The 15,409-nt window shown below is 39.9% G+C and overlaps 1 protein-coding gene across 2 annotated transcripts in view; it reads right to left on the minus strand.

Moving 5' to 3' along the window:
* COL28A1 (collagen type XXVIII alpha 1 chain) overlaps window positions 1-14,450 on the minus strand; it is a 352,774-nt gene extending 338,324 nt beyond the window's left edge. Inside the window, exons 1-4 of one of the 2 annotated variants that reach the window (XM_029588942.1) lie at window positions 14,133-14,450; window positions 13,004-13,172; window positions 4,829-5,394; window positions 497-517 (exon numbers count right to left, since the gene is read on the minus strand). In XM_029588942.1, the coding sequence (XP_029444802.1) occupies window positions 497-517; window positions 4,829-5,394; window positions 13,004-13,136 (720 nt within the window). In that variant the 5' untranslated portion in view covers window positions 13,137-13,172; window positions 14,133-14,450. Of the gene's footprint in view, window positions 1-496; window positions 518-4,828; window positions 5,395-13,003; window positions 13,173-13,771; window positions 13,836-14,132 lie in introns of those variants that run through there. The other variant, XM_029588943.1, reaches the window with a different exon arrangement.
* Window positions 14,451-15,409: the final 959 nt, after the last annotated feature.

The raw sequence follows: 15,409 nt of genomic DNA on the forward strand, positions 1-15,409 counted from the left end.
CCCTTTGAAAACTGACCCCATAGAAAATAGATTTATTGAAATTGGTATCTATTGCTACAGCATAGACCTCACATAAACTCTGTCACCTAATGAGTCAGGTCACTATATTTGAACTGCAAACATTTTTTTTTAAATTATAAATTATAAACACATTAGAAGACAGCTAGGTGAAGAATACACTATACCTTCAAACAGATTGAATGTACCTTTTCAGATACATTTCTGGATGAACCCTGAATGTCTGTCAATTCATAACCTAATACTTACACCAAAGAGAATGCTCATGAGCCAAACTACTACTTTTATTCAAGACATTCCAAAAATATTATTTTATTACTGTTATTGTTATGGTATCAAGGTCTAACAATGACCTATATAAGATTTCTCTTCAGCCACAACTAAATAAATGAGATAGTCTTGATTATAACAATGTTGAAAGTAGGCTTCCTCGATGCACAATGCTATACGGAGTAGACAAAACATTCACAAAACTCACCCGTTCACTGGCAATGACAGCCTGTGAGAACAAAAAGAAAAAAAAAGAGTAACTGTACTGTCCTTCAGTGACTATTTTATTCAGCTTTATACAAAACATTTAATGCCATTTGTAGATAGCAAATAAAAACAGCCCTGAGTTTTAAATGCAATGAATTGAAATTGGGGGTGGGGGGTAGGGAAGCATGGGGAAACTAAAAATCAGAGACTATTCTAAAAAAAATATAGCTAAGAAAAGAAATGGAAGGAACATTACACAGAAAGAGTAGCTCATGTTTGATTAACCAGATGAGAGCTACATTTTCTAAGGATAATTACTTCTTCTGTAATAAAACTGATTATTGTCTCCTTGTAGCTCATCACTGCTGGTGGAAGAGCTTTGTCCTAAACTATTTTATGCCTCACAGAATAGCACAATCATTAAACAAACCATAGCAATAAAGGAAATAATAAAATGGTCCTGTTCAAAAAGTTACATACCCTTGAATGTTTGAGCTTATAAGATACACTCAAGTTGACACACACACACAGGTTGAGATGGCAATGAAGGGTAGGTATCCAGACCTGTGCCTTTTAAGATTGTAATTAGTGTTTTTGTATAAATAGTCAAATAGTCAATGAGTTTCTGAGCTCTTGAGAAACCCTTTAGGCATTTCATCCAGGGTTGCACTGACTTTGGTGATTACTGAAGCATGGGGAAAACAAAAGAATTGTCAAAAGATCTGCGAGCAAATGTAGTTCAGGAAGAGGATATAAAAAGATATCCAAAGATTTGAAAATGCCAATCAGTACTGTTCAAACTTTGATCAAGAAGTAGAAAATTATGGATTCAGTTAATACCAAGCCAGACCAAGAAAGATTTCAGACAACTGCCAGGAAAATTTATTGGGGTGCAAAGAAAAACCCACAAACAACTTCTACTGAAATACAGGCTTCTCTGAAACAGTGGTGTGGGTGTTTCAGCATGCACAATAAGGAGATACTTGGACAAAAATGGGCTGCATTGTAGAGTAGCCAGAAAAAAGCCATTGTTGCACCAACATCACAAAACAGCCTGCTTACAATATGCCAACCAGCACTTAGAGAAGCCTCCAAACTTCTGGAACAAAATAATTTAGAGTGATGAGACCAAAAGTGAACTTTATAGTTACAATCATAAACACTATGTTTGGAGAGGAATCAATACCATTCCTACCGTGAAGCATGGAGGTGGATCTTTGCTGATTTGGGGGTATGTGAGCTACAGCGGTACAGATATTTAGTCAAAATTGATGGCAGGATGAATGCAGCATATCAGAAAATTTTGGAGGAGAATTTATATTCATCAGCCAGGAAGCTGCACATGGGGCGCACTTGGACTTTCCAACATGATACTGATGTGAAACATAAGGCCAAGTTGACCCTTCAGTGGCTGCAGCAGAAGAAAGTGAAGGTTCTGGAGTGGCCATCACAGTCTCCTGACTTCAACATCATTGAGCCACTTTGGGGAGAACTCAAACTCGCAGTTCATTCTAGACAACCAAAAAATTTACAAAATGGGCAGCTTTATCACATGAGAAAATAAGGGCTTCATTCACAACTATCACTAAAGACTGCAAGCAGTCATTGATGCAAAAAAGGGCAATATACAATATTAAGAACTAAGGTTATACAAACTTTTGAACAGGACCATTTTATTATTTCCTTTATTGCTATAGTAACATAGTAATGACGGCAGAAAAAGGCCAAAATGGTCCATCTAGTCTGCCCAGCAAGCTTCCCAAGGTAGTAACTGCAGTTCCGTTCAGGTTACCCCTATGTTTCTCTTAAGGGTTTGTTTAATGATTGTGCAATTCTGTGATGCATAAAATAGTTTCATTTGAAACATTAAAAATAACAGACTTATTTTGTCTGATCACTCATTGCCCCTAAAGGGCAATTTTCAAAAAGATCTAGTCAGCTAAGGAATCGGGCTGAAAATTGACCCATGCAGGAAAGGAAGAAAGTTGTATGCTGTGCTAGTCGAGAATCTGGCTGATATTCCCATGGTAGAAAGAGATAGGACTAGGCTAGCCAGACCAGTTATGGTTTTTAATGGCCTTCTGGATATTCCTAGTCCACTTAATGAGTGCCCTAGAGACATGAGCTGAATGTATAGCAGATTGGAGTAAAATGCCATGTATCTCATAACCTCTTGAAGATTGTCTCCATTAGTTTATTTTATTGGCATCCTTCAGAGTGGCAACATCCCATATAAATATAGTTGCTTATGAGTAATGCTGCAATTCTAAAATTCACATTAGGGAACTTAGCTGTTATTTCTACCTTATTCCTAGGTCAGTGGTATTTACTTCCAGTCTTTGAGGGCTGCAAATCAGATTTTCAGGATATCCCTAGTGAATATGCATGAGATAAATTTGTATACTATCAAGGCAATATGCAGGCAAACTTATCTCATGCATATTCACAAAAAAATTAAAGATGGGACTATTTGCTCGAGCATTTGGCCCAGAATATACCAATCTTTGATGATGCTAGTCCAAGATGACATCCTCTTCTGTATCTGTTGAGTTTAATGTAATTAGAACAGTGGAGTTTAAGGTTGTTGATTTTTTTTTTTATATTGTCAAATTTTTACTGAATGTTTTTATTTGTTACCTGCTTAGAATGGTAGATAAGCAGGCTATACGTTTCTTAGATAAATAAGTTAGGGATAACCTGAACCTTTTGCAGCTCCTGAGGAATAAAGTTGGGGATCTCTGCCCTAGATGGTCTTTTTAACTTTAACATGGCTTAGGGGATGACATCACTTATCTGGATAAACCCAGCCCTTCTTAAGGAAAACCTCTATGGCTGGGTGAACCAGCAGTACCTTATTGTTTTTTGACCCTGTTCTTAGCCAATGCTCCTTAGCGTATCTGTTTATGGCTCTAGATTTGTTAACTACAGCTAAATTTCTTATAAGGGAATTTAGGTAGGAATCACAAAATAAATCAAATCCTTTTCTTAGACAGCAGCACTAGATCCTCATTTGAACCCACAATATGACATACTTTGGTCCAACCCTGGCATGTTAAAAATCCTAGGTTTGACTGAGAGAAAAGTGCTGCTTAGTCAGCCCTTAATTCCTTGAGCTCAATGGAAACAGGAGGCTCACTCAAGGGTCCTGCTTTACATTTACATTTATTGATATTTATAAATCACCTAACACTAGAAAGGACTAGGCGACAGACAAGAATACAATCATAAAAATAAATGAATAAAAGCAAACAATATAACAATACAAAGAAATAAAGTAAGACAAATATAATATAATCATAAAAGTAATGGCATGATAATAATAGGAGCAAAATAAATATAACAATAATACAAATGATACTAAAATAAAATTAAGATACTTAGAAATAGGATAAATTAAAAAGAAAAGTTTTACAAAGTGACCCAGGAGACCCAGTCATTAACTTGTTACCATTTCTCAATGATCTAAAACTTCTCTGAACTAGAGCAAATTTCTTCCCTTTCCACACTGTAACTGGAGTGGAAAATGGAGGCCATCGCTGAGCAGTCACATCTGGGAAGATCTGAAGCAACTCCTGGTATGACTCCTGAAGAGAGTCTTGTACAAGCAAGCCTATAAATGACCTACCATTACCTTCGTCCCTGTTCCATGGAACAGCACTAAATGGGCAAAAGATAGTACTCATACAAAAATCCAAGGTCTCAAGGCCCTACTCATGCTTCTTAAGCTTTGAAAAAAATGACTTCAAGAAGTGGTGGCCATGAGGGGGCCCAGGTGTGGGCAGCCTATGGAAACACCATCAGAATCATTAGCAATGTAGGTCAGATCAATGCAGAGAAAGTCTGCTCAGCCTTCATATGTGAATTGTTGAGCTGTGGTCCTTCTCCTTCCTAGACCAACAGAAGATTGGGGTGAGAAGGAATATTACTAGATGAAGAAGAGGTAGACCTGGAGGTGACATTACTGTAATGTCATCCAGTTTAGTCACTGGTCAAACCTCACAGGTACTGACTGTTGGAGAGTGTGAAAGAATCCTCCCTTAAATCACAATTGTTCTTTCCTCAGTGCTCTCTCTCTCCTTCCCCTTCTGCTATCCAACCAAACTTAGCTCCACTCATTTTTTCCTTGACCATTCTCCATCTTTAAATTGTACTGTTGTTAGTATTCCTCTTTCTGTGGGAGATGACTTCCTGTTCCATGCACTTGTGCAAGGCTCTCTGAATATTAATTAAAAAATCAAAAAAATAATAAAAGAAGTTTTAAATTGATATTGCATACAGAGAAGGTTCTAGATGCCAGGGTCTATATAGATCAATGCAAATCTTCTTTACTCACCAATTTATTAACTATTCTGTCTAGGAGAGTAGGATCATTCAAAATCAGAATGGGTTCACTGGATGGATCTCCAGATATTAGACGAAGTTTTGCTGCATTGGCCAATTTATTTGCACTATTAGAAAGTCCAATGGTAACGAATGATATTCCAAGAGCTCGGGCTGCTTCAGACACACCTTGTACGTCAGGGCTCTTTGGATGGTCAACACCATCCGTCATCAGCAATGCCACTTTCACGCTGTTCTCACGTCCTTCAGTTTTGAACAGGTGCGTAACATTGGTAATGGCATAGTGGGTGTATGTGCCTTGCCCAATATATTCCATTGAATTGACTTTCTTCTTGAACTGCTCCAGCCCTGCCCAGTCTTTGAAAGAGATCTCAATTTTGACTGAACTGCTGAACTGTATAACAGCCAGCTTATTGTTGAATTTCCGAGGTTTGCCCAGCTTCAGGTGGATAGCTTTTTCACTGAAACTAATAATAAAATCTTTCTGCTCAAACAAGACATTTTTAGCACTTTCAGAGCTGTCCACAATAAAGGCAACATCAATAAGGCAGGTGGAATCTGTAATGAGAAAAAAAAAAGATTAACCGCTAGTAATTTTATGTGCATTTGATATATAGAACATAAAAAGCCTCATTGCTCAATTGAAAAAAATATGAATTTCTACAGATCTGAACTCATATCTTGATGCCATGCTGCCCTCCCGAATCGCCTCCACCCTGGCCCTTGCTCCCGCAATCGGCGAGTGACCCATCGGGGTCCAGAGCAGGCCGCACCGACCGACCGAAGCCGCTCCTCCCTCCAGCATAGGATGGCCCACAACGTAACGACGTCATCGGAGGCGGGCAGTTTAAGCCCTTTAAAGTAAGGCCGCGACCTAGGCATTGCGTGCCTTGCGTCGCACGCTGAAGGAGCGCATAAAAGGGGCCTGCCCCTTAGTGCGCCCCTTTGTGCTCCATCTTTGGGCCTCCCCCTACCACTAGTACTATTTCAGACTCGCTGCCCGGCTCTATTTCCCCCCCCCCCCCTTTCCCCATTTCTCCCGACTTTTCCCTCAAGCGACGCTCCTCCTCCCGCCCACCCCCCACTCACCTCATCTACAGGCTCCTACACTCCCTTATCCCCAATGATCATGCGCTCCCATCCCATTCCCATCCTCAAACACTACTCCACATATAGTGCCCCCCAACATTATACCTCTCTTGAACACTGCAGATCACTACTCCCCCATCATGGTCTCCCCACTCACCCAACTAATTGGATTTACCACCTTCACAATCCTCCTCCTAAATGCGCAGTCTATTGTTAAAAAAGCAACTATACTCAATGACATCCTCACTGACGATAGCCCCGACATCTGCGCAATCACCGAGACAAGGCTAAAGGACACAGATGCAGTTTTAATAAACCAACTCCCAACTGACCTGTACAACATCTACTCTATTCCCAGACTCAAGAAAAGAGGAGGAGGCCTTCTTCTTGCCACTAAAAAGAAATTTAGACTAACCCTACAATCTATCACACCCCCTTGCAAATTAGAAATCGGTCTATTTAAATCACCCACCCTCCAAATCTGTTTAATATACGCTCCTCCAGGGACCCTTGAGAATAACCCTTCCCCCCGATTGAATACATCACCAAACATTTAGACAAAACCTCACCTGCAATCATCCTTGGGGATCTGAACCTCCATGTTGACACTATTCCCCCATCCCCATCCTGCGATTTCATTCTGACCTCTCTGAATGCCCTAGGCTTTAAGCAGATAATCACCAACCATACACACAAGGCAGGCCACACCCTTGATCTCATCTTCACCAACTCCCTAGTTCAACTTGACCCCCTACTTGCACACCAATTCCTTGGTCCAACCACTTCCGCAGTTGCACAATAAAAAAAACATTCACTCCCACACTCACTAAAAAATAAAAATAAAAATACATCCACTTCCGTAGACCATGTAAAACAGACGACCTCATTGTAGCCCTCTCGAATGAACTTCCCAAACTCGACCTTACAGATGCCGACTCCGCCCTTTCCTCCTGGCTTCAACTTACTAACACTGTCGCCAATAACATCTGCCCCACCCAATCTCGAGAAATCAACCCTGCCAACAAGAAAAAGAAACCATGGTACACCCCCGAGCTCAAAACTATGAAATATAATCTCAGAAAACTTGAAAAAAGATGGCACAAGGAACACTACAGTCTAAGTTCCGATCTTACCTCCACACCTATTGAGAAGCTACTGACAAAGCCAAAAAAGACTTTTACACCCAAAGAATTCATCAGCTACAATTTAACCCCCCCGTGCCCTCTTTCAATATATTTCAACACTAATTAAAACCACTCACACCCCCGCCCCGACACTGATAACCAAGCTAAATGCTAAGAACTTGCTATATATTTCCACAAAAAAAAAATAGAGAAACTCTTGTCACGTTTCCCCTCTACCCCCACACCCACCAATATCCTATCAGCAAGCACTACTCCCACCTCTCCCATGCCCAATACTACCCAAGCAGCAAACTCTACTGTAATACTAAATTCATTTAAGGCCACCACCCCTATGGAAATAGAATCCACCCTCAAGAAAATCAAACCCACAGTACATCCCTCAGACACTATTCCCACCAAAACCCTCCTCACTATTCCCAACATTATATCCAAACCCATAGCAAATATCATCAATAAATCCATATCCCTTGGCTCAGTCCCCAACCAACTTAAACACGCCATAATAAAACCTATTTTAAAAAAAATCCACCCTTGACCCTACTGAACCTGCCAACTATCACCCTGTTTCCAACCTTCCATTTCTATCAAAAATCCTAGAAAAAATAATTAATCGGCAGCTGACAGATTACCTTGATGATCACCACATTCTTTTCCCCTCAAAATATGGGTTCCGCAGACACCACAGCACCGAAACCCTCCTCATCTCCCTCTCCGAATATATACTGAAAGCTCTTAACAGAGGGCAATATTACATTCTGTCCCTCTTGGACATTTCATCAGCATTTGACACGGTCAATCATAATATCCTACTAAAACGCCTTAAAGAAATTGGCATTTCTGGAAACCCCCCCCCCCCCCCCCTCCACTGGTTTCAATCATATCTAAACAGGCAATACAGTGTAAAAATTGGGCACTCTGAATCTAAACCTATTGACCTGTTACAAGGGGTACCTCAAGGCTCCTCACTGTCCTCCACCCTCTTCAATATATAACCTCCTCCCACTCTGCCAACTCCTTTCCAAACTTGGTCTTCCGCACTTTATTTATGCCGACGATGTGTAGATCCTCATACCTTTAACTGACACCTTACCTAATTCCATGAAGACCTGGGAATCAGCCCTCGCAGACATCAGCACCCTGTTCTCAGACAACTTCCTGGCACTTAACACCACTAAAACAGAGCGCCTTATCATCTCACCCTAAAATAGCACCCCCAACCCACCCATACCCCACACACAATCCTTCTCCACCACCTCTTTTCAATATGTATGCAGCCTCGGCGTTACTCTGGATAACTACTTCAATCTAAAAAAGTTAATCGCCGCCACCCTTAAAGATGGCTTTTTCAAGCTTCATACCCTAAAAATATTAAAACCGCTTCTACACTTACCTGACTTTCGCACTATTCTCCAAGCCACTATTCTAGCCAAAGTTGATTACTGCAACACCACCTTCCTAGGCCTTCCAAAAAATGCAACCCAACCCTTGCAGATGCTCCAAAATGCTGCTGCCCGTGTTCTCACAAATGCCCACCATCATGATCACATCACTCCTGTCCTCCAACACCTGTACTGGCTATCTATCACCTCCAGGATAATATATAAGTCAATCACAAACATACATAAATCCCTACACAACCAAAATATGCATTGGTTCAAAGAGCACTTCCTATTTCGCACTCCTGACAGGCCCACCAGAACGCAACATCAGGCAAAGCTACATACACCCTCGCCTAAACTCACTAAACTTGTATCTACCAGAGAACGCTCGCTCTCCATCGCAGGGCCTGCTCTTTGGAACAAGATGCCCCTCAGTCTACGCCAGGAATTGTGCCCTAGGAAATTCAAACAGAAACTCATGACCTGGCTTTTCAAACAGGCATACACTTGAACTTTCCTCACCAGTACCCCCTCTTTCTTTCTACCCTCCTTATCCCCCCCCCCCCAGTTAACTCCTTTTCTTCTCTCAGCCTTCTCCTTGTTAATTCATTGGTATGACTCTCACCTCATAGCTCTTTCTGTATCCCCCACTGCTAAAGCAATGCTATTATCACCATATTTTTCTGTACATATTTCCTTTGTTATACAGTTCCTGTTATGCTATGAGTTGCCTTGTAAAGCCTGTTGCTATATTATATCACTTATGTTTTTCCTGTAAAGCCTGTTGCTGCATTATGTTACTTGTAAACCGAGGTGATGTTCCCAACGTGCCACGGTATATAAAAACACTTAAATAAATAAATAAATAAATACATAAGTAAATAAATGATGGCATTTAGACAAAAGGTATTTATCAAATGATATATTGTATTTTACATTTCCAAACTGGCCTCCAATATTAAGGCTGCTCATGAAAATGCAAAACGATTAGTCTTATTGGGCAATTTCTATGCAGTGGTCAGAAGACCCTGGCATGATGCACATTTCCTGATAGTAATGAATTGTCAGTCAAAAGTAAATCTTTTAGCAAATAATCATAAGTCTGTTTCTATTAGCAGTCGGAAGAGACGGACTTAAATTGTGTATTCCGTGCTCATAACTGAAGGCAACTTATTGTCCAATTGGGAAAATAATATGTTTTAAAATAAAGCCAACTGTGAGCTAGCTTACACTGAAAAGAAATGTCTGCTGCTGCTAAGTCTCCGATTCATGCTGCAGTAGCAGATGTTTCAATGCCTCTTTTTCTTAATAAATATAGCTCTCCAACATCAATTTTCTGCTACTGCAGGATAAAAGAACACAACAGTAGCAGAGACCCCTTTTCAAAATGTTAGACTATAGTCTACTGGGTTCTGAAGCTTGGATTCCATCCAGGTGGATGCAGTCACCTAACTAGAGAAGAAGTCACCTTGCATTCTAAGCATGGACTTCCCTTCCAGTACACATAGCAATATGTCTCATTTCATAACAGACTGTGCAGCATTCCACCTTTCTTTTAAATGAGCCCCAGTATTGCTTAAATGGAAGACTTAAGTGGGAAATTATGTTTCTCCTTCAAAGAGCAGGACTGAATTAGCCATGACACATAGGTGACAGCACAGGACAGAACCATGTACTTAGCTCAGTAGTACTCTTGATACTAAATATGTGGGAGCTTCCACATGCATGTTGCTTCAGGAGTCCTTCAGTATCTTTTTATCCTTGCTGCAGCATGGACGTTTACCTTCTCTCTCTCTCTCATGAAATATGTTGAATATTGGCCATAGGTCTCAGTTTTGTTCACATTTTTATCGTTGTATTGGCAGCCCCTCAACACCAATGTTTAATGCTGTTAAAATAAAAACGTAAACAACTCTCTGATTTCTTTTCCACAGCTCTTGGATCTGTGTCTGAAAGATACTCTCTCTGAGTGGAGCAGGAGCTCCTCACACAAGGCTCCCCCTCCCTGTGATGCCAGATTCCGATCTGCTATAGTATCAGGGTTGAACAGAGAAAAAAATATCACGAACTGGTTTCTTCAGTTGTAGGACTACCTGTCCCCATCAACATAGAAGTATCCAGCATATTCAGCAAAAGTGCATGATGCAGGAGCATATGAAACTGTCATTGATCAGTGCCAGCACTTTAACACATCATCAATGCGCTTGATGCTTCAGTATAGAGCACTCAATACTTCCACATCATCGGTAGCTATTGAATTGGTGCATAAGCATCTGTATCATCGATACCCTCAGTGCATTTGTACCATTGCTGTGCTCAGTGCTTCTGCATCATTGATGCATCTACACCATTGATGCATTTGATGCTTCTGCATCATTGGGGCATCAACATCATTGATGCATGGTGTACTTGAAGGTATTGATACATATTCACCATTGGTGCACTCTGTGCATCTACAGCAGTGCAGCTTCTCCATCTTTAGTGCCTGCCATATGTCTGCATCAAATGCTTCTGTACCATTGGTGATCTCGATGCTTTTCTCTCAATTGATACATCTGCACTATTGGTGAGTCTCCAACATCAACATACTCAATGCAGCTGTGCCATCAATGTATCCTCACCATTGGTACACTCTATGCCTCTACTTCATCTATGCCCTCAATGATTTCCTTATTGTACTCCCAATTTCATAGTTCCTCTCCCACATGCATGCATACCAGTGGTTTTGCGTGCATACATTCCAATTATGAGATATGCGTGCATGGGCCAAAATGAATGAAACAAATGGCCTAAAAAAAAAAACCAATTGCACATCCCTACTTGGTCATTTGTACGTCCCACTACTGTCTTGACAATGTCCAGAAGAGATAGTATTTTTGGACAAGCAGTTTGGCGTAGCCGGTTCACCAGTAGTCTATACTCCACAGTGGGGTCTACATTGCTTTCCAGTATGTGCTCCGCTGAAACCTTCAGCTTGGGGCTCCCCACGTATCTTGGCTAATTCAGCCCTGCTTGTCAACAGAGAAAACAATTGTACTTACTGTAAACAGCGTTCTTCAAGGAAAGCAGGATGAATTAACAATAGTTAATACTCACCCACTTCCTTGGAGAGTCAACTCCTTAGCTAGATTAAAATTTAGCTCTAATATCAGCTGAAGGTCTCGCGAGGCAATACACATGGGGGAACTTCCATGCAAAGTTCTACTGAGCTAAGATGGGTCCGTTCGGTCATGGCTAAGTCATCCTGCAGTCTATGGAGAACATCTTTTATGGTAAGCAAACCTGCTTTCATTTAGCTTCTTAGTTTTACTACTTGTTAAAAGAGAACCAGCAAAGTAGTTGCTTCTATTAGGCTAATGAATCTTCAAATTGTTTGGACTATTGCAGATTGCAAATCAAGCTGAATGTTCTTATGTAGGGGAAGAAGTTGTATTCACAGCCTTTATTCTTTACCTTTGTATATGGAAGTTAAGCTTCAATCAACAGTCAACCTAGTAAATATCAGCTCTACACAACTATAACAATTTTGTTGATTTGTTTTTCAATAAATTGTGTTTCTGGTTGGCTAACATGGTATTGTGTTTCTATGTTCTGTCTTATACTATGTTAGGATTTGGGCATTAATACAGGTATTTAAATATGTTACCCACTACCATATAGTGCTGGCTTGGGGCTGTCTACCCCCATTTTAACAGTATGCATTACCGGGAGGGGGCAATGTAGGAAAGTAAATGTAACTGTTGCCATATTGTTGTACTAGTAATATCTATCTTTAGTCACTGTTAAAACTGAGAGCAATATATGATCTGACACATGGAATTATATTTCTGGCTGTTCTTTTCTGATCTGCTTTTATCATTCAAAGAAGGATTTTGAGCCTGAATTACAAATATTGTAGAAGGAAACTATATCAAAGACCCACAAAAAAAATAAATCACAAAACAACTCACTGAGGACCATAAATACTGAAAGTAAAAACATACTGAAATTCGAAAACTGCTGGAAAATTAGCTCTATACGCCTAGTATGAAAATATTTCTTCTGCATGGCATTTTATTTTCATTTTACATAATTGCAGTAATGGAGGGCATTACATGAAAAACACTGTCTGACAGGAAAACATGCTGGGAAGCCGGTTGACCTTCAGTTGGGTGGTTCATGGCACCATTGGAACACCCTTTCAGAGTGATACTGGCCTGTTCTATGTGGTCACCTCCCTTCCATTTTAGATATATTATGCCAATTATTCGGGCTATTTGTTTTAGTTTGCAGTATCATTTATTCATACCCTATAGGCATCAGTGATTATCTATCTATTTAATAAATTGATAATACTAATCTACCTATCCAAAGCCAGAAACCAAGAGAAAGCCAGAACTTGTTCAATACACAGTAATGTCAAGATAGGTATGCTCTGCGTCAATTATTGATTGCCGCTTTGGGTTATGCATTGCTGTACTAACTAGAGACAGAAAATGTGTACGTAACCAGTGATATTCTTTTTTTTTTTTTTTTTTTTACAGGTGAAAGCAAATTTAGAAATAACCATCATACCTTGCACATGAACTTGTTTTGCTGCAAGATTGCTTGGTCTCGTTCCTTTCCTTCTGTTTTGACCATACACTATATGATTTGTAGCAACTGTCAAAAAGGAGAAGAGGCAGAGGGCAGACTGTACTTTCCACATACTGAGCGTGATCTAAAACTGGCCCTCTGACGCCACCTTTCCATGAGACAAAAAAATAAGATCTTGTAGTGGTACACATACACACACAATGCTCACTAAAAAGCAAATTAGCCCATTAGCCTGCATGCTTGATCTTTATTTATGTATTTGGGATGTAAATTATAAAATTAAATCCTTGCACCATACGTTCCAGTAGCTGTATATTTTTTATTGTGCTATTTTCCACTCAGTGAACATCATTCTTCATTTTTGCATAATATCCAATTCTGACCCAGCTGTGGCTTTAATAATTTAAACATTTAACACACAAAAAAATGGTATGCTATCTTCCTCTTCAATGCAACTAAATACTGGCAAATATATGATTCAATACTTTTGGAGGAAGGAATTTCTTCTTCCATAGGTACTGGTTAGTAACTATGAAGGTTTCCTTGCTCATTCATTATAGTGTTGTGGTCTGACCCAGCATGGCAATTTCTTATGTTCTTAAATATTCAGTCATATTGCAGAAATGTTACACTGGCTTGCATTTCTGCACACAGATATTCTCAGACATTTGGTTCATCTCACTCCCTAAAAGCAGCATCCTGAAACTTGGAAAAAAAAAGCTGGAAAAGTTATCAAAAAAGTTATACCTTCATGCAGGAGCTCCTAACTGTGCTTGCATATAGCGAGAGACAACAGCAGAAATATTTCTTCTGTCTGTCTCAAGCAGTCACTGTAATATAATGTAACATAGTCTAAATACAGTTTTAGGAATGCTGAACTACACATAAAAAAACCCTGCCCTTGGACTTGAAGTCTTTCAAAAAACAATAAAAAAAAACCCCCAAACTAGCATATCTACCAAACAATGCAATTCTGTTCCTAAATCGAAGCAAGAAGAATTAACAATAATTACAGCAAACATTCCAACCTCTTTCCAGACCTACTCAGGTCAAACTAAGTTTTGCTTAAATGTGAAAACAATATTTAAAAAGAGTATTTATTTCTTACCTTATCACAAGTTTAAACTGCATGCATGTGCATTCTACAAATTACCACCAGATGAAAAATATTTGAATTTTCCTAAAGAAAAGCACCTTCTCTTTCTCTTACTGCAAATAAAGTTTGCAGCTTCTGGTACAAATGTCATCTGTTGTTCATGTTTTGTAGTCACACTTTGAATCCAGAGCGACTGGGCATGTGGCCAGGATCAAAAATCTGGGAGGGTGTGTTAAAGGGACATCGTCCTTGTAAGGGCTTGATGATTATGATTTGTAAAAGATTTTTGTAGTGCTTTTGTTTCTCTGTCGACAAAGCAGGATGAATTGGTGCCAAGACGAATAGTTCCCGCATCGCTGCATCCTCATGAGCAACTTCAACCTTTTTAGTCCATCTTGTGTACCGAACGTGTGCTAGCTCTCATCACATTTTAGTGTGTGCTTGTTTTTTGTTTTTTTTTTGGGGTGGGGGGGGGGGTGTTCGCAGCTTGTTGAGCTTCTCAATTTTTTTTTTAACCTCTGAACACCAAAAAAAAAAAAAAAAGAGAGAGGAAAATGATTTTTAAAAAAATTGAGTTTAATTTAGCTAAAAGGGTCTTCATGAAGGCTGGCTTTAAATGTTGCCCTTGCGGGCATAAGATGGCAGCTTTGAACACTCACTCCAAGTGCTATCACTGCCTTCACTAACTTGGATGTGGCCATGATGACCCAACTGTGAGCATTCTATTAAAAAGTATCCAAAAATGAGACAATACAGAATATACAAAATGAAAGATCTACAGCTTACACCTTCAAATTTCTCTCAAGGTGAAAAGTTAAAAAAAAAAAATTTCGCATTCTCTTCATGAGAAATTCATCCTCAAAGGATGGGAGGCACTCTTTAAAAGGAGATAACTCCTCCAAAAAGTGACAATGGGATTCCACTTCACTATACGTGGAAGAAAGTGGCGACAAACTGCATCATCAATCACCAGAGGTACAACAATCGCGCAATGGGGCTTATTTGCCTCCTGAACAGGCCTCAGCGCAAAACTCCATTCTGCGCAGGCTGCCACTCCTATGCACCAAGTCTCTTTGGAACTGTGCTTCACACTCTGTGCACAGCCAGGACACAGATTCTTTGCAAACTTCACTCTCTGCACAGAAAACAGCGCAGGGGAAACTCTTAGAGCAGACAAAAGTCACAGCGCGGACGTATATGCAGTTATTAATGCAAGTAAAACTCTTGGTATAGAAGAAACTCTGTGCATGAAACGGAGAAATTTAAAGAACCTCTGGTTTTGCGCATGT

This window comes from Rhinatrema bivittatum, chromosome 2 (assembly GCF_901001135.1).
Source record: "Rhinatrema bivittatum chromosome 2, aRhiBiv1.1, whole genome shotgun sequence".
In the NCBI taxonomy this organism is placed as follows: domain Eukaryota; kingdom Metazoa; phylum Chordata; class Amphibia; order Gymnophiona; family Rhinatrematidae; genus Rhinatrema; species Rhinatrema bivittatum.